At 43.9% G+C, this 19,414-nt stretch overlaps 1 protein-coding gene across 4 annotated transcripts in view; it reads right to left on the bottom strand.

The window, feature by feature from the left end:
* Positions 1-8,417, bottom strand: part of SWAP70 (switching B cell complex subunit SWAP70) — an 85,325-nt gene extending 76,908 nt beyond the window's left edge. For 3 of the 4 annotated variants that reach the window (XM_036029005.1, XM_036029004.1, XM_036029003.1), the window contains exon 1: positions 8,236-8,417. In XM_036029005.1, the coding sequence (XP_035884898.1) occupies positions 8,236-8,334 (99 nt within the window). In that variant the 5' untranslated portion in view covers positions 8,335-8,417. The remainder of the gene's footprint in view (positions 1-8,235) is intronic. The other variant, XM_036029006.1, reaches the window with a different exon arrangement.
* Positions 8,418-19,414: the final 10,997 nt, after the last annotated feature.

Raw genomic sequence — 19,414 nt, 5'->3', positions numbered from 1 at the left:
TTCAAAACACTGGTGATCAGGGTGCTCAAAGAACTCATTGAGTAGGGGGCAATAACATAAAAAAAACAGGGGGAAATGAAGGTTACACTAAGTGAAATAAAGAAAAATCTACAGGGAACCAACCGTGGAAAGGATGAAGCTGGGATTCAAATCAACAATTTGGAACATAAAGAAGAAATAAGCATCCAACCAGACAGCCAGAAGAAAAAAGGAATTCAAAAAAATAAGAATAGTCTAAGGTGCCTCTGGGATATCTCCAAATGTACCAACATTCAAATCATAGGGTGCCAGAAGAAAAAGACATAGAGCAAGAAATTGAAAATTTATTGGAAAACATAATAACAAAAAAACTTCCTTAATTTGGTGAAAGAAATAGACATGCAAGTCCAGGAAGCACAGAGAGTCCCAAACAAATTGCACCCAAAGAGGACCACACCAAGGCACATCATAATTAAAATGCCAAAGGTTAAAGATGAAGCCAGAATCTTAAAAGCAGCAAGAGAAAAGCAAAGAGTTACCTATAAAGGAGTTCCCATAAGACAATCAGCTGATTTCTCAAAAGAAACTTTGCAGGCTAGAAGAGACTGGCCAGAAGTATTCGAAGTGATGAAAAGCAAGGACGTACAACCTAGATTACTCTATCCAGCAAAGTTACCCTTTAGAATGGAAGGGTAGATAAAGTGCTTCCCAGACAAGGTTAAGTTAGAGTTCATCATCACCAAGCCATTATTACATAAAATGTTAAAGGGGCTTACTTAAGAAAAAGATCAAAACTATAAACATTAAAATGGCAACAAATTCACAACTATCAACAACTGAATCTAAAAAAACAAACTAAGCAAACAACCAGAACAGGAACAGAATCACAGATCTAGAGATCATTTGGAGGGTTTTCAGCTGAGAGGGGGAAGGGGAAGAATGGCAGAAAAGGTACAGGGATTAAGAAGCATAAATGATCAGTACAAAATAGACAGGGAGAGGTTAAGAATAGCATAGGAAATGCAGAAGCCAAAGAACTATATGCACAACCCATGGACATGAACTAAAGGTAGAGGGATTGCGGGAGGGAAGAGGGGTACAAGGCAGAGGGGGTGCAAAGGGGGAAATATTAGGACAACTGTGATAGCATAATCAATAAAATATATGTTAAAAATAAAATAACTGAAAGCAGGAAAAAAGAAAAAGAAGATATGGACCTGCAATGACCTCGCACTTCATAGTTTTAACAAGAAAACATCACTGTGCCTAGATCACAACCCAAGATCTGCTTCAACAGAAGTCTCCATAAGTCACAAGTGGTTTTTAAACTCTGTGTGTTACATTTTTATCTGATTAAGTTTAATGAAAGTCTACATGTATAACAACAAAATAATATCCTTCATACACTATTATTTCTTTGGATTTTAAGTTTCAAAATTTATTTAGATACTAATTTTTGTTTTACTCAAAGACAGGCTATTCGCTGATATTAAATTAAACATAAAAAGTAAGTTAAAATAAGCCCTGGCTGGCATAGCTCAGTGGATTGAGCACGGGCTGGGAACCAAAGTGTCCCAGTTTCGATTCCCAGCCAGGGTATATGCCTGGGTTGCAGGCCATGGCCCCCAGCAACCGCACATTGGTGTTTCTCCCCCTCTCTCTCTCCCTCTCTCTCTCTCCCTCTCTCTCCCTCCCTCCCCCTCCCTCTCTCTCCCTCTCTCTCTCTCTCTCTCTCCCTTCCCTCTCTAAAAATGAAATAAAATCTTTAAAAAAAAGTTAAAATAGAGGTAAAAAATAAACTTATTTCTAAAATGATGGCAATACACTAAACTTTTCACAACTTCTCTTCAGAGAAAAAATATGTAGTTTATGAGCCCTGGCAAGGAAGAATCAATATCACTGCTTTACAATCTCCAAAATATATAATAATAATAATAATAAGTTAATTTTCACAGATAAGAGACCATGTCTTTCTTCAAAATCTCTTTTCCCTCAGCTCCAGTGTTGCCTCAAAGTGTTCTTATGTCTAATTTCTGGTCTCCTGGCTTCTATTTTTCCTCTCTCCACCCACTGTGGCCATTCTCCAAGAGCACTGATGGATCTCTTCTCTCCTTTTTCTGAGCTTCAACTACCAGATCCTGTACCAACAGCCCCACACTTCCCAACAACATCATCTCCAGCTAAACATCCACCCATCGGAGATCTAAAAACTACACCTCTACTTGATCAAAACTAACTAGATCTTCTCTAAGCAGCTCCTTCTCCTAACTTTCCTGTTTCTATTAAAAAACACTACAATCCATTGGTTCATTCACAGTTGAAGTAGGAGATATTTCTGATTCTGTCCTTTTCATTTTTCTTCACACTCAACCACAGGTTCAGGCCTGTGGACAGCAGAGTTCCTTCACTTACTATCTCCCCTTGTCGATCCTCACCACCTCCAATTCCCATTAGCTCTCAGCTGGCCTGCTGCAATTGCCCAATCCACTCCAAGCCAGCACATATGTTGCTGCCTAAGTGACTTCCTCCATTACAATTCTGTTCATGGCTTGTCACCTCTGAGAAAATTGAAGGCCCTATAGCATCTACCTACCTAGCCTGGCACTCAAACCCATTCACCCCAATCTATTTCCACAGCTTTATTACCAACAATACCTCTCTCTTATACTTACACACAAACACATACCCATTCATATTTTATGCTCCAATCAAAATAAGTTACACAGATATTCCCTATAAATGCCTGATTAATTCCTGTCTGCTGCAATAGCTCACAGGGATGCCTTATAGTTAATAGCAGTCAATAAATATCCATTGAATAAATGAATGAATAGAATGGGCTTAATCCTCCCTACTTCATAGTCACATCCTAGCTTTCTTCAGAGTTTATTTCAAAGGTTTTTTCATGAAATAATCCCACCGGTAAAACGTCATTGCCTCTTTATCTAAAATCTCATAGCCCTTATCTTCTGTCCCACTCAACACCTTCGATCCAATAAGATTTCTGTATTTTTTATTTTCTTTTTTAAATTTCTGTATTTCTTATCTCTACAATCAGACTTTGTATTTTTTAAAGACAGGGTAATTGTCTGACAGCTGTCTATCTCTATATAGATATATCTCAAATAGTTGATCATTCTCCTTATTTGCCTACCAAAATGTAAGCACTTTGAAGGCAAAGATTCACACCTGTTTCTTTTTCCTCCGCCTTTACCATTAGCATAGGGCACAGTATCTAACACATTAAATGTCCATTACATAATTATTAAACATACCCATTCATTTGTCAAAAATTGTGAAGGTAATTCAAAAAGTGTCAAAATATTTTAGAATGCCCATAGTTTCCGAAGTGTGATAAATTTTAACCCTGGTTTTGGATATGTAACTTTTAGTCTGCTACTTAATAAAACAATTACAGTAGTCACTGTAATTGGAGGATGCATTCCAAGACCTCCGGTAGATGCCAAAAACCACACATAATACCAAACCCTATCTATACTGTTTTTTCTACATATACATAACCACAATAAAGTTTAATTTATACATTAGGCACAGTAAAAGATTAACAATGGCTAGTGATAAAGTAGAACAACTTTAATAATACTGTAATAAAAGTTACACGAATGTGGCTTCTCTGTCTCAACCACTGATTTGATAACCAAGATGGCTGTTCACAGGTGGATAGTGGGTATAGCACGAATATGATGGACAAACAGAAAATTCACGTCCAGGACGGGGATGGGCTGGATGGTGAGGGGTGGGGGAGGAACAACACAACATCAGATTTCAACACACTACTCAAAATGGCAGGTAACTTAAAACTTATGAATTGTTTAGTTCTGGAATTTTTCATTTACTATCTTCAGACAATGGCTGACCACTGGCAACTGAAACCACGCTAAATTGAAACCACGCAAGGCAAAACCACAGACAAGGGAGGGAGGTTCTGTATGAGATATTTCCTCCCAGATATTAACTCTTAAGAGCTTACAAATGCTAATCTTTTTATGAAATTATCACGGTACCTTACACAGAATAAACACACAAAAGGTGGTTGTATGAACAAACAAATGAATGAACAAATTAAGGCCAAAACACTGTACCTAGCTAGTAGATCGATGAACATCAAACTTCAGAGGAAAAACAAAAGATAAAGACCTAAATAGAAGGTTTTTGTTTTTCAGGTTTTTTTAGTATTTTCAATTCCAGACACATTGGTAAGATGAACAGAGCTGAGTCAATCTAAGAGTCTCTCGGTTAAGGAGACAGGGGGAGACGAAAAAGAACCGCACAGCTGCCCTATCGGCTGTGAGCTGGGATGGAATACTTCCTGCCAGCCTGCAGTCAAGAATCATCTGAACACTTCTTCTACTAGCAGCCACGGGGACAATTTTGAATGGAGTATAACAAAGGTAATAGAAATCATCTCATTTATGCAATCAATTAGAAGACAAAAAAACGAAGAAACACTGGCTCAAAAGTCAGAGAATCTTGGTTCTGGATTTAGCTATACTTAATAACTGTGACTTTGGGCAAGTCACCAAACATCTCAGAAGCTTCATCTATCTTATTTACAAAATTAAAAAGTAATCTGGGAGCATCTAGAAGAAAACAATACGACTCTTCTCTTGAAAGATCAAATAAAAATTGATGGTTGAAAATTTTTAACATCGTTTGATGGGGTTTTCAATGTAAGAAAATTAATCAATATGGCAACTACAAAATAAAACAGGGAGGTAAAAGGGTTTCTTCTACCTTCCTTGTAAAGTGGTAAAATACCAATTCTAAATAAACTGTAAAAAGTTAGGTTATATATTTATACATACTATATATATTATAATCCCTAGAGCAATCATTTTAAAAACTATACAAATAAATATAGTTTAAAACTCAGTGTTAAAATGGAACACTAAGCTCTGGCCAGGTAGCTCAATCAGTTTGAACATAGTCCCGATATTCCAAGATCACAGGTTCGGTCCTGGGTCAGGGCACATACAAGAATCAACCAGTGAAGGCATAAATAAGTGTAACAACAGTCCTGGCCAGTGTGGCTCAGTTGATTAGTCATTGTCCTGCAAAGCAAAAGATCACCAGTTCAATTCATTGGATTCTCCATTAGGGCATTGTCAGGGCACGTGTCTGGGTAACAGCTGTGTGGGAGAGGCAACTTGATCAAAGTTCCTCTCTCTCTTCCCCACCCCCTGCCCTCTCTTCCTTTCTCTCTCTTTCTGAAATCAATCAATAAAAAATAAAATAGAATACCAAAATATATTCAAATACTCTAAAAGAAGGAAGGAAAGGAAAAACAGAGAACAAAAAAGATAAAACGAGCAGAACCAAGAAAAAATTAGTAGCCCTAAAACCATATCAATAATTATATTAAATGTAAATGGTCTGAACACACCAATAAAAGACAGAGATTGTGCAAACAGATTTTAAGAACAAGATCCAACTATATATTATCTATAAGAAATCCACTTAAAATGTAGTGGTATGGCAGGATAGTTATAAACTAGGGAAATCCCTTGACAAGTAGAAATAGGGAAACTGAGACAAGAGAATTCAACAAGGCCAAACAATTTGAGTAATTTATAGCCAGCTGATGAATCACAAGGTTTTCTCTTTCCTAAGGACACTTAGGAGCAAATGGTTTACAAATTCCAGATCATCCTAGGGCAGATCGGCCTCAGTCCTAGTCCAGACAGGCCTCGGTCCAGGTCTCTCTTAGATGACATTCTTTGAAAATAAAACTAACCAGACCTCGCTATATCACTCAGTGGAATGAGTGCCAGCCTTCGAACCAAAGGGTCACTGGTTCCACTGTCAGTCAGGGCACATGCCTGGGTCGTGGGACAGGTCCCCGGTCGGGGGCGTATAAGAGACATCCACACATTGATGTTCCTCTCCCTTTCTTCCTCCCTCCTTTCCTTTCTCCCTAAAAATAAATAAATTTTTTAAAAAGAAAAGAAAACTAACTAGAAAATAACCTTGACCCCTCTATACACATATTTGGATGAATCAACAAATTGAAGGGCACACCTGGAAAACTAATGAATATTCTGTTAAGACCCTCCCCTGAGACCTCCCCTAGGATAAAAGCCTCAAGAAAAAGGACCCACAGTACACCCTCGCTAGAGCACACCTACACCTTGTATCTGTTCTCATCCTCCTAAACTCTCAGGGTCCCCACGAGACTTGCAACCAGGACAGTAATAGGCAGTGGCAGCTCGTCCTGGGCTTACCCCAATCCTATCTCCAAGGCCCCCTCTTTCTCTGACTTTACAGTGAGCTAAAAGCATCCCTGTCTAGGCTCTCTTCTGTTGCTTCTTCTATCCTAAGTTCTTCCTTCATTTTACTGTCTCCAGTTTTAAGAAACATACTTTCAAATCACCTGGACTCATGTGAAATCAAGAAGTCAAGAACCCAAACACTACTGGACAGCCCAAGGCAGACTCGCTCTGGGCCTGGTCCCCATCTGGTAACAGTGGTATAGGTAAATTAACAGTAAAAAGCTAAATGCAAATCTAGCCCCTGGTTGATGTGGCTCAGTGGATTGAGTGCCAGCCTGTGAACCAAAAGGTCACTGGTTCAATTCCAAGTCAGGGCACATGCCTGGGTTGTGGACCAGGTCCTCAGTAGGGGGCGCACTAGAGGCAACCACACATTAATGTTGCTCTCCCTCTCTTTCTCCCTCCCTTCCCCTCTGTCTAAAAACAAATAAAACCTTTTTAAATTAAAAAAAAAAATTAGTGCAGCTCTATTCATGATCACCAGAAACTGGAAGTAACACAAATGTTTTTCAAGAGAGACTAGATTAACAGTGGTACATCCATACAATGGAATATTATTACTTAGCAATAAAAGAAGTATTGATACACACAACATAGATGAATTTGTAAGGCATTATGCTGAGTAAAAGAAGCCAGTGTCAAAAGGTTACATACTGTACGACTCTATTTATATGACCCTGCGGAAAAGGACAAAACTACAGCAATTAAGAACAGATCATTGCTCACAGTTGAGGGTTACGGGTGGTATTTGGGAGATTTTTGGGAAAACAGAAACCTGACTTTTGTAGTTGTCATACAAATCTATATGTATACGTTAAAACTCATAGAGCTATACACCAAAAAAAGTCCATTTTACTGTATGTTAACTTAAAAAATAAATAAAATAAAGATTAAGTGGATGACTTCCGTGGACCCTTCCAGAGTATGATTTTATAAAAGAGAAAAAGTGCAAAAGAAACACAAGAGGAGTGCTAAATCTTATTGGCATAAAAGCCATTACTCACAAGAACCTCCTGATTACTGCAAAAATATACAAAGCAAACCCAATCTTCAGAAATTAATTCCTAGAGGAGGCTAAGAAAACAAGACCGTTCAGATCCAGAATGTGTATATTTGGAAGTGCCTGTGAATGAATGGTTCTTCTTGTCTGTTTCCATATTTTATACAAGAAGCTGCCAATTTCTTCTGGCTAAGTGCCACTTCTCCTGCTTGGGGTCACTCAATTTACAAGCATCCCTGTATCTATACCTTCTACTCTCATTTAATGGTGGGATCTTTGGCAACCACAGTCCAGACTCTGCAGGAGCAGCTGCTTCTTCAGGGTGCCAGAAAGACCAGTGCTCCGTGCCCGGAACTAAGGTCCCTGTGGGCCACGGCACACCCTCCAGCAGTTCCAGACCTGAGGACGCTAGGTGGGGAGTTCCTCCTCACAAGTCACAAAGCGTCCTCTCCCGCCAAAACCCCCCAAAGGAGGAGGCCGAAGGGGCAGGGTTCTGGCGCACTTCTCCCGTCTCTAAACTGCCCAGTTGCCTTAGGTGCATCTGGCCGGTTTGAGGGGAGTCCCGCTATAGAAGTGACCCTTGGACAAGTCCCTTCCGCTCCCAGACTGCGGAGTAAACTCTCGATAGGTTCACTGAGGGAACGTCCCACTGCCCTCCCCGAGTCTGAAACTTTCGGGGGGCCCGGCATCAACAGAGAGCTGAGCTAGCGGCTCCAAGACCCCACTCCCGCCTTCCCTGGCTCCAGGGGAACCCTGAGGGGACTAAGGCACCGCACCTGCCCGAGGGCAAGAGGGGAAAACAAAAAAATGCCAAACCCGGGTCTCTGCCCGTTCCGCCCGGAGCAGGCCGCCGGGCTGCATTCCCGCCCGCCCCTCACCGTAGTTGCCCTCCCCCGGGTCCCGCTCCCACCCAGCAGTGGGCGCGCTCCCGGGAGCCGCGGGTAGGGGCCGGGGCAGGGTACCCACCTTGAGCTGGGACTTGGAGACCTTGCCGCTGTGGTCCAGGTCCAGTGCGGTGAAGGCATGCCAAATAGCCTTGAGCAGCTCGTCTTTCAAGACCCCCATGGCCGCGGCCGTGTAGCCCGCACCGACCTGCCCGCCCCGCCACCCTCCGCTGAGTCTGGCACCCGGGCCCTCCGCCGCCCGAGGCGCTGTCACCTGACCTCGGCAGGCCCCGCCCCCCGTGCCCCGCCCCCCGCGCGCCGGCGGGACCCGCGGGCTGCGGAGGGAGTGAGACTTGGGTCGGTGGTTCTTGGGTCCAGCTAGGGTGGTAAAACGCCACCCCACGGCCCCCTAGTGTTCCCCAGGCCAGCTGGGGCCGTGTCGGTGCTCGCGTGCCTTGGAAACGAGGGCCTCTATCCCAAGGAAAAATATGAGAGTCGAGGTGAGCACCCTATCGGGTTCCAGCCGGCTCCTCGCAGTGCAAAGGGGTGCCCTGGTGCTGACCCGGGAACCAGGTCACTGCCTGAGGAGACTAGACGAGACCCCGAACAGTCCCCGGGCGGGAGCTCAAAACCTTGCGCAGTCCCTCGAGGGAGAGGATGTGGAGGGGGATGGGAGGCAAGGAAGGGTTTCTGAGGGAAGTTCATTCATTTCGCAAACGTTTCTCGATGCCTACTGTGTGCACAGACACGAGGTTTAAGGTGGGTTTAGAAGTCAGAGAGTCAGGCAAACTTTTCTTCCCAACCCTCCGCTGCTCAGGGTCAGTTGACAATTTAGGAAGTGTTGGATCCGGGCTGCGCTGCTGTTCCTGGTGTTTCTGTGCATGCATAAAAATCTGGACCGCCCCCAGCACGTCACCCCACCCATCTACCAATCAGAGAGGGTGGACCTTTTAAAAGAATTGACCCAAATCCAGAAGAGAGTTCTCCTCCTTGCTACTGTTCAACTAATATCTGTTAATAGTAACTTGAGCTCTTCGGGCTTCAAATCTTCCACATATTAAATGAACATGGTTGCACCAGATGTTCTGGAAAGGTTCTTCTCCTAGTGCTTGCATCCTAGCATAGTAACTATTGCTGGATGATTCCCCACCCGATTAGGTCGCCAGGCACAAAGCCTCACGTCTCTGTCCAAGACCAAATCTGAACAATCGGGAGAGAAGAAGAAACACCAAGAGTTTGCAAAAGGAGGTAGTTCTCAGATAAGTTTGGGGTTTTTTCCTCTTTTATGTTCCTAAGTGCACACACATTAACTTTATAAAAAAGGAAAACATCATCCATCATGAGGGAAAGGGATTCGGAAAGGGCAGAAAAGGAAGGGGCTGCTTCCGTGAGCCTGGGGCCAAAGGGAACCTGGCAGGGCCTGGGAGAGGACGGCCTGCTTAAGGGGAAGGGGCAGAAAAGCAAGAGGACTGTGGCTTCCTCACTGCCCTGCCAGAATGCAGGGCAAGTTTCTACCATCTTCCTTCCCCAACTCCAGCCCAAGTGTGCTAATGAGCAGAAGCACGTGATTTAACCTCGAATTTTCTTCATGTCAGCCTGGCTTTGCCCAGGTAGTGACAAAAAGAAAAGAGAAAAAAACACAAATCTTCCTAAATCTCAAGGTCCGCTTAACCACTAAATGACAGTCCTTCTCTCTCAGTATCAGGAAGCCCAAACAGATATTTCAAAGCTTTTTTTTAAAATCACTTAACCAGGACATTCTGAACTTCCAAATTCTTACGCTTTCCACAATTCCCATTGGATAATCCAATGCCCATTCTCATAATCGAAACTGATTTTAAAGCAGAATGATGTCATAGAAAAAGCTGTGCTTTGAAACTTAACAGATTATATTAGTTATTGCTATGACTTAGCAGCTTTAAGCGATAGTAAACATTATCTCATATTTTCTATGTGTCCAAAATTTAAAAGCCACTTAGCTGCATAGTTCTAGCTTGAGGCCTTTTGGGAGACTGCAGTCAGGATATGGGGCTGTAGTCACATGAAGCCTAGGCTGGTCCTGGAGAACCCACTTCCCAGATAATTCACCCGCACGTGCTTGTTCACAGAAGCCCTCAGTTCATCCTGGTGAGTCTGCCCACAGGCCACCCAAGTATCCCTGCGGTATGTCAGCTGGCTTCCCCTCCCTCCCCTAGCAAGGGATCCTGGAAAGAGAAAGGTAGAAGCTGCAATGTCTTTTATGATCCAGCCTTGAAAGTCCCTCACCATCATTCCTACAATATTCTACAGAGTGATCAGGTCAGACCTAGTTAATGTGGGAGGGGGAAGTACAAAAGTGCCTGAATACCAGTGGGCAAAATCACTGGGACCATCTTGGAAGGTGGCTACCACATAAACATAGGGCGGAATCCAGACTCCACCATTTGCTTGTCTGTGAGCAAATATTTATCTTACAAAACTACTATAAGGCTTAGGTGAAAAACTTATGTATGTGAGACACAGCATCATGGTACCTGGCAGTTGTTGAGGTTTGGTTGATGTGGCAGTTTTGTACGATGTCAATTTAGCTAAGCTGGAATTTAATTTCCCAAATTTCCCTTCCCATTCTGGTTCCACGATAGGAATGTCCACAAGAGAAATGTGTGTAAAATTTGGAAGGAACAAGTGAAGCCACGCTTGTGCTCTGCTGGTTGATACAGAACACCAAGGGTGAGCTGCAGACTATAAACTTGTTGCGATCTGCTGGCAAGCATTGTTGGTACAGAGCAGCAACCAGACCCCAGTGCCTCCAGCTCTCATCGCATCTCTTACTTCATCTTCTCCAAGTGCAGGACAATGCACGTATGGGGAAAGGACATCAACTTCTGCAGACAACTGGCATCGCGATGTGACAGCTCTGGGTTCCATTTGCCCTCATGAGTTCTGATTTGTCCTTGTGGGTTCTAGTTTGTCCTTACTCTCCCCCAATTCAATCCAACTTTTCTTCCTAGTTGCTAGACATGATGACCTATCAACTTCAGGCTCACTCCTGGATGCAGAGATAACACAGACTTCCAGAGACGTCTTCACCTCCATTCTTGGTGCTCCCTGGTTAGTCACTTTTCTCTCATCCTACATCCATCTCCTTTCAGATCTTTTCTTCCTTCGCTTCTCCTGCAGTTGTGATGTATATAATTCCTATAATGAATCCTGTATACCACTCAGGTGCTGCTTCCCTGATCGCCCCTAACTCGTAATGATATTGGTGAAGTTAGATACCGCTGACAAAACCACATGTGCTCTGTTGGCTTTATAGAGGGAGTGGGCAGGAGCAAAAATGGGCTCAAGTGAAGCCTTGAAGGACAGTGAGGGACTTGTTATTTAGGGTTAGTGTTATGAGTTGAATTATGGTCCCCCCAAAATTCATATGTTTAAATCCTAACCCCAGTATCTCAGAATGTGATCTTATTTGGAGATAGTCTTCACAGAGGTAATCCAGTTAAAATAAAGTCATTAGAATGGGTCCTAATTCAGTATGACTGGCTTCCTGATAAATGGGGAAAATCGGGCATAAAACATGCACGTAGGGAGAAAGACATGTGAACATAAGAGGCAGAGGTCAGGTGATGGGTCATTAAGCCAAGGAATCCTGTGACTGGTGGCCTTCAAGCCACCAGAAGCTAGGAGAGAGGGCTGAAACAAATTCTTCCTCACAGCTCTCAGAGGGAACCAACACTACTGACACCTTGCTCTTGGACTTCTAGCCTCCAGAACTGTGAGAAAATAGCTTTCTGCTGTTTAAACCACCCTGTTGTGTTGTTTAAGCCTCCCAGTTTGGGGCACCGTATTATGGCACCACTAACAAATTAATACAGTTGGATAAAAGGTGGCCTGTGTTATATAGCGGCAGGAAGCTTGGCAGCAGTGGTGCCTGAGGCAATATTCAAGGGGGAAAGGGCATCTAATGAAAAATAGAAAGGGCACTTAATGATCTTGTAGATGTGGCTAAGGAGATTTCCAGTCAGAATGTTGAAATTGCCATTGGCTTCTATTTGTCTAAGACAAAGGACAAGGAGAGAGTTGGATTAAAGAAAAAATTGTTCTCCCTGGCTGGTATGGCTCAGTGGCTTGAGCATGAGTCTGCGGACCAAAAGGTTGCTGGTTTGATTCCCTGTCAGGGCACAACAAGGTTGCAAGCCAGGCGCCCAGTTGGTGGTGTATGAGAGGCAACTCATCACATCAATGTTTCACCCCCTCTCTTTCTCCCTCCCTTCCCCTCTCTCTAAAAATGAATAAATAAAATCTTTTAAAAAGAAAAAAGAAAGAAATTGTTCAATTTCAAGCAGAATTTAGAGGGACTATAATGGAGCCGAGAATTGCTAGATCTGCCCTGGCCCGTGTGGCTCAGTTAGTTGGAGGAGCATCATCCCGTGAACAGAAAGGCAGCAGGTTCGATTCCCAGTCTGGGTACATGCCTAAGTTGCAGCTTCAGGCTCCATTGGTTTTGTGCAAGAGACAACCCCTTGATGTTTATCTCTCAAATCAATATTTCTCTCCCCCTCTCTCTCTCCCCCCTCCCTTCCCCTCTCTCTAAAATTAATAAACATGTCCTTGGTTGAGGATTACAAAAAAAAGAATTGCTAGGTTCAAAAATAAAATTATTTCTAATCCCCAGTCTCTCCCAGTTTGAGATTCTCAAAGCTTGATGTGGACTAATAGAAAAGATTTAATTCAGCACACTCCAATTAAAATATTAATTGGGTAATATGGGTAAAAATTACTTCAAGATTGTTTTTCAGCTCAGGAGACAGATGTAAGATTGAAGGGTATGCTTCATAGACACGCCCAATAGACAAAAGGCTCTGTGGCTTTTAAGAGCGTTACCTCAGAGTATCTCGAGTCTCAGCCCAAGGAAGAGAGTTGATTGTCTTAGGATAGTTTAGGATTTGGTTTGTATCTAATAGACTAAACCTAAATACAATGAACAGAAAACCCACAATGGTTTTAAAAGAATTGTATCAGTATAAGCACAGCCAACTTGGGCTAAAAAGAGTGGAGATAATTCAAAATGAAAAGAGGCCTTGGGACATCCAACTTTATGTGAAAAAGAAAGAGACTGGAAAAGCAATTCATTGAAAACATAAGTTGTCTCTTCTAGAAAAGGAAGAATGACTAAGGGAAGAGCCAAAATCCCAGAGGGAGGAGCCGTGAAACACTGCCATGGAGCAGGATGGGGTGCAGTCAAGGAACTAGAAGCATGTACCTGGGTAGATTTCAGAATTGCTGTGGACCAGTGACAGCTATGTGTCTCTCATCCCTCTTCCGTCACTTCTTTAAATGGGTGTCTGTATTGTTGTCATTCTGTCCCTGTATTGCCAGAACATGTTGGCCAGTATGCAAAAGAGTTGACACAGCAGGCCTGGCTGTTTATCCTTAGAAAGTTTTGCCTGTAAGATTGGCCTTTGGCTGGCAACTGGGAACCTAGATTTCAGGAAGGTTTCCACCATTAACTGACCAGAGTAGCTCTCTATGCCCAAACTGTTTGTACAAATAATATGGTTTATGTTGAACACCTGTCTTCCTTCTGGGAGTCTGCACTTTGGGTACATGTCAGGCAAAGGCTGTGTACGTGACTGTCCTTCAAAAGAAACCCCGAGTCTCTGATGCATTTCTCTGGTTTACAGCATTCCACGTGTGATTTCACAACTCATTTTGGGGGGGAAATTAAGCATGTCTTTGTTATTACACTGGAAGAGGGCTCTGGAAACTTCACCTGGACTTCTCTGGATATTGCCCTCACTGCCTTTTTCTTTCACTGATTTTTCTCTGTATCCTTGTGTTATAATAAACCTTAGGCATGATACCACTATATCCTGAGTCATGCGAGTCCTCCTAGTGAATCATCAAATCTGGTGATGGTCTCGGGGATCCTTAGCACAGGCAGGGAAGGGACAAATAGCTTGTCTCTTTAATTCACATTTATTCAGATGTCACAGTTATTCAGACAAATAAGAGTTGCAATCAAGGAATCTCATCCACCTGAGCCCAATTTTGATGAGATCCTGGACTTCGAGTCAATTCCATGAAAGGTACATGAATTATGGCAGCGGGGTGGGGTAGCCTCCAAGGTGGCTGTCATTACCTCTGTCCCTCCCTATAGATCCATGCTGCGTGGTATACCAAGAGGTGAAGTCTAATTCCTCTCTTCTTTGATACGAGCTGGACTTAGTGTCATGTGGCAGGAGTGACAGCCTGGGACTTCTAAGGCCAAGTCATAAAAAGCTTTACAACTTTCACCAAGATTTCTTGGGATTCCTACTCTTTGAACCTTGCAGCCATGCCGTGAGAAGTTGGGATTTCCACATGGAGAGGCCACATGGAGAGAGAACAGTGCTGGCCAGACCCCAGCCGTTTCAACCATACCAGCCCGGACGTCGCCCATGTGAGCGAAGGAGCCATCCTGGACATTCCAGGCCCAGCAGATGCTACATGGAGGAGGACCAAAACTCCAGATGGATTACCCCACTCGAGCTGTCCCTGCCATCTCCATCCATTCCAGCCAACCCAGCTAAGGCCACACACAGTGGGAAACAAAGCCAAACCATCTCTCCTGGGCCCTGTCCAAACTTCCCACCTACTGAATCACGAGCATAATAAAATGGTTCTTTTATGCCACTAAGTTTTGAGGAGTGTGCTGCGTAGCATTAGGTAACCGAACAGCAGTGACAAGGTGATGTTTCCGTCCCCACCAAAGGCAATCCTGGCTTAGCCTACTCAGACTCCCCCCCTTCCCTCCCCTGCCTTCCAGCAAGAGTCCTGCCTGCCCAGACCAGTTCTTGAGCTGGTTTTGTTTTTTTTTTTAATGGAGAATGAGGAAGAAAAGAAAAGGGTAAAAAGGCCATAAAGCAGAGCTTTTGGGGCAGTTGTTGAGAAGAAAGGAAAAGCAGCTATAGACTGTGAAGGACAAAGACGGAAAAGGGAGCATTCTAGGAGAGCTCATGGGAGACTGCACAGCTCCACCATGTTTGAAAGGTGTGGATAAAGGCCTTGATGTGTTTTTAAATGCTTTTTGGCTGGGTGGCCTATGTGCTTTCATTCAGAACCAGCTTAGTCATGGCTAACATCTATGGCTTTCTAAGGGTTACAAATAAATGGCATTACCCTCCTTTGTGGGTGGCATTTCGGACCATCCTGTCTTCTCCTGCTCAGTAATGCGAAGGAAAAGCGTGGGCCTCCAGGAGAGTGTGTGCAGGTGAACGTGCGGCGACAGGCAAGCCTGCCAATGAGGAGTGATGATGGGTCTGAGCCCTGAAGAGTGAGTTGCAGGTAACTGGGCAAAAAACGAAGGAAGAACCTCACAGGAAGAAAGAGCAGCCTGTACGGAACATGGTTTAGTCGAGAAGGCCAAGTGAAGGCCAGTGTGACTGAGTCTCCAGGGGAGAACAATGGCAAGTGCGCTGAGACAGGAGGACAAGTGGAAGAGGTCAGCATCTGAGGCCTAATGAGACGGGAGCACCAGGCCTGCTGGTTAGCTCTGCAGAGCCCTTATCTCCCCCCAAAGTCTGAAATGCCCTATAATCAGTGGGCACAATCTGGCAGCAAGAAACAGAAATGCTGAACGTTAGGCCTGAAGTCTACAGATGTGGGAGCGGTGTCTCCCGACACTGGCCACTCAGCAGCTGATAGCACCTCCATTACTGTCATTACTCATAGCTTTCCCGGGGGCAAGAGGAGGCTTCTGGTTCCACAGGAACTTTCATGAGCAGGTCCCAGGGTTTAAGCAGAGCCTCAGGGAGTCAGGGCTGCCTTGTGTCCTCAGAGCCAGGTGAAACTGCAATCTCCTCACCGGGCGAAAACAACAGCCCTGCCTGTCTCACAGGGCGTGTTATCGTGAGGAACGAATAGCACAACACTAAAGCCCATCCAGGTGGGGGAGGCAGTGGTGATGAACAAGAAGGAGGAAAATAATAATAATAGAGTTCTGATGCCAACGAGGATAGAAGCCTCTGAAGCCCTAAGGGTGGGTGGTTTGCTCAAGGTGCAAGAGCAGCAAAATCTGACCTTTTAATTATAAGAACTGTGTGACAGGCCTAACTTGGCAAGCCTCTCAGGCGTCACTAGCTGAGCCCAGAATGCTACAGAAAATCCTGGTTTAATGATCTTTCACTGAGGCCAAGGCCGAGGCCAGATCTATCGCCTCACCAAAGGCATGAAAATCTATCGGCCTGACCCACTGAGGATAGGGATGAAGACAGGCTTCCCAGGGGTGGAGACAGAGTCTCAAGGATTAGAAGGGAAGAAAGGGCATTCCAGAAAGAGGTTGTTGCGTGTGCAAAAGTATGGAAAAAAGAGTGGGGGAAAGCATGTGGGAGATGAAGGAGGAGGAATTTATGTACAGTGGTGTTTTGTCTATGTAATATTGCAATTTATAACAGGAAATATATTTGGTCTTTGTTCCTGGCAGAGAGCTCCCAAACACCCTTGGAATTCCCTAAGTGGTTGGAGGATAAAGGTGTTATGTTAATGGTGTAACTTTCCAAAAGTTCCTAAGGGTGGGAGCTGGTTGACAGAGCAACCCTTTGATTAGAGGGTCTAACCATCAGTCCCACCCCTTTGCCCTCTGGGGAGGCGGGAGGAGTTGGAGGTTGGATCAATCACCACAGGCCAATGATTTAATCAATAATGCCTATGTCATGAAGCCTCCAGAAAAATCCAAAAGGACGGGGTTTAGAGAGCTTCGTTGAACCTGAACACATTCACGTTCCAGGCCCCAAACTTCACAGAGACAGAAGCTTCCAGGTCGGGGACGTCACCCTATGTATCTCTTCATCTGGCTGTTCATTCGTACCCTTTAATGTCCTATGTAATCTACTAAGTAAACTGGTCTCCTGAGCTTTGTGAGCTGCTCCAGCAAGTCAAAGGTTGGTCATGGGAACCTCTGATTTCCAGCCAGTAAGTCAGATACACAAATAACAACCTGTGCTTAGATGTGATTGGCATCTGAAGTCTGGGCAACCTTGTGAGACTGAGCCCTTAACTGTGGGAGCTGATGCTATCTCCGGGTAGAGTCAGAACTGACACCGGCTGGTGTTGGAGAATTGCTTGGTGTGAAAAAAAACCCACACATAGGAATTGGTGTCAGAAACATAGGCTAAGAAACCTTGGCCTTGGCAGTCAGAAAGGTGATCCGAAAGAGTGTGTGTGTGTTTTTTAAGAGAAATTGAATCCAAAATCCAGGCAGACCCTCCAAATGAGTGGTGAAATCCGAAAGGAGTAGACAGAGAGGAGGGGAGTCGGATATGAAAGCTGTGGTACAGAACTCAGGGAGATCGACCAAAGTGTGAACACAAGGGTGGGAGTCAGAACCTGAAGAAGGACCTGATTTGTGGGTGGGTCCTGAGGTCAAAGGCAAGATTGTGAACTGAGGGTTTATGGGTAGTGCCTAGCCCAGGTGTGATATACAAGTAGACAAGGAGACAAGGTCAGCAAGAGAGAGGAGAAAGTAAGACAAAACAAGAATCCCAGCAAACACCAAAATTTAAGGAGTTGCTTAAAGAGAAGTTCATGAAAGTCTGAGAAAGTCTGGCCAGAGTAGTTCAAAGTCTCCCTAACCCCTAGCACCCCTCCAAGGCCCACTGTCCCCTCATGGTGCCCCTCATTCCTGAGCTAACTCTTGATCCTTCCCTCCACCTTCTCCATCAAAACTCCCCTTCTCCTGAATTAGGAAAGCAACCTAAGTTAACCTGCCCACATTTAAGTCTGAATGACCAATGCATCTCTATCTTTGGCCAGTCCTTGATTATTATGTACAAGTGTAACATATAATTGTAAATTAATTTCTTTTTTTTATCTGTTAAAGGACAGAACCAGAATAGCTCGATCTGTTTTGAAAAATAAAGTGGGAAGAATCATTCTGCCCAATTTCAAGAGTTCTTATGCAATGGAGCAGCAGAGAAGCCACACAAATATACCCAACTGATTAAAGGGGTTTTGTGTGCATGGGGTAAAATGCACATTATGGTATTTGTCTTTTTGTGACTGGCTTATTTCACTCAACATAATGTCCTCCAGGTCCATCCATGTGGCAGCCTGGGTCAGAATTCCTTTCTGTAAATTAATTTCTAATGGATGAAATTTCAGCCTATTTGACCTGGGAATGGCAAAAAAAGCTTCGGCTGCGGCTACCCTGGCCATTTACTTCAGCTTGGGGGGTAAAAGCAGGGGAGCAGCTAGGGAGCCCCCCTGAAGTTCCAATTCAGGGATTTCCATGTGGTTCCCTCCTTTCCATCACCTTTTTCTAATGGGGGGTACGTATGGTTTGAATGTGCTAGAAACCTCTAACTCACAGCCACGTGTGTATATATATATATACACCCTGGGAGCTAGAACAGACCAAACACTGGTGTCCAAGGGCCAGTTCAGCTTCAGGCTGAAGCTCCTCCTTTACTGACTCCTAGCAAGGACAGAACAACTCAGGCCTCAGACCTCGACGGGCAACTATGGAGACAGCGGTAAGAAGAGGCCACCTCTTTTTATCCATTTGTTTCTCTGGAAGAGGCATCAAATATTTGTTCTTCTGTTACTGCCATTATGGAAAACAGGATAGAGTTTCCTCAAAAAAATAAAATAGAACAACCTTATGATGTAGCAATCTCACTCTGGATACATATCCAAAGGAAATTAAATTAGTGTCTTGAAGAGATATCTGCACCTCCAAGTTCACTGCAGCATTATTCACAGCAGTCCAGATATGGAAGTAACCTCCCTGTCCATCGACGGGTCGATGGATAAAGAAGATGTGGTTTATGCCTGTACAGTGGAATATTATTCAGCCTTTACAGAGAAGGAAATCTTGACGTCTGTGACAACATGAATGAACCTGGAGGACATTATGCTCAGTGAAATAAGCCAGACACAGAAAGACAAATACCACAGAGAAAAGAATGGTGGTTGCCAGGGACTGGGGGGGTGCGGGGGGGGGGGGGGGAGGAGATGCTGGTTAACGGCACAAAGTTTTGGTTTTGCAAGATGAGTAAGTTCTGAAGGTCAAATATGACTATAGTTAACAATATTGTATTGTACACTTGAAATTTGCCAAGGGGGTAGATCTTAAGTGTTCTCACCACAAAATTAAAATTAAAAGGTAACAATGTGAGGTGATAAATATGTTAATTAACTTGAACAAGGCAATCATTTCACAATGTATGTCAAAACATCAAGTCATACGTCTCGAATATATGCGATTTTTATTCAGCAGCTATCCCTCAATAAAGATGTGGGGG

This window comes from Phyllostomus discolor, chromosome 6 (assembly GCF_004126475.2).
Source record: "Phyllostomus discolor isolate MPI-MPIP mPhyDis1 chromosome 6, mPhyDis1.pri.v3, whole genome shotgun sequence".
In the NCBI taxonomy this organism is placed as follows: Eukaryota; Metazoa; Chordata; class Mammalia; order Chiroptera; family Phyllostomidae; genus Phyllostomus; species Phyllostomus discolor.
The sequence above is the reverse complement of the archived record's forward strand: the minus strand, read 5'-3'. Positions and strand labels throughout refer to the sequence as shown.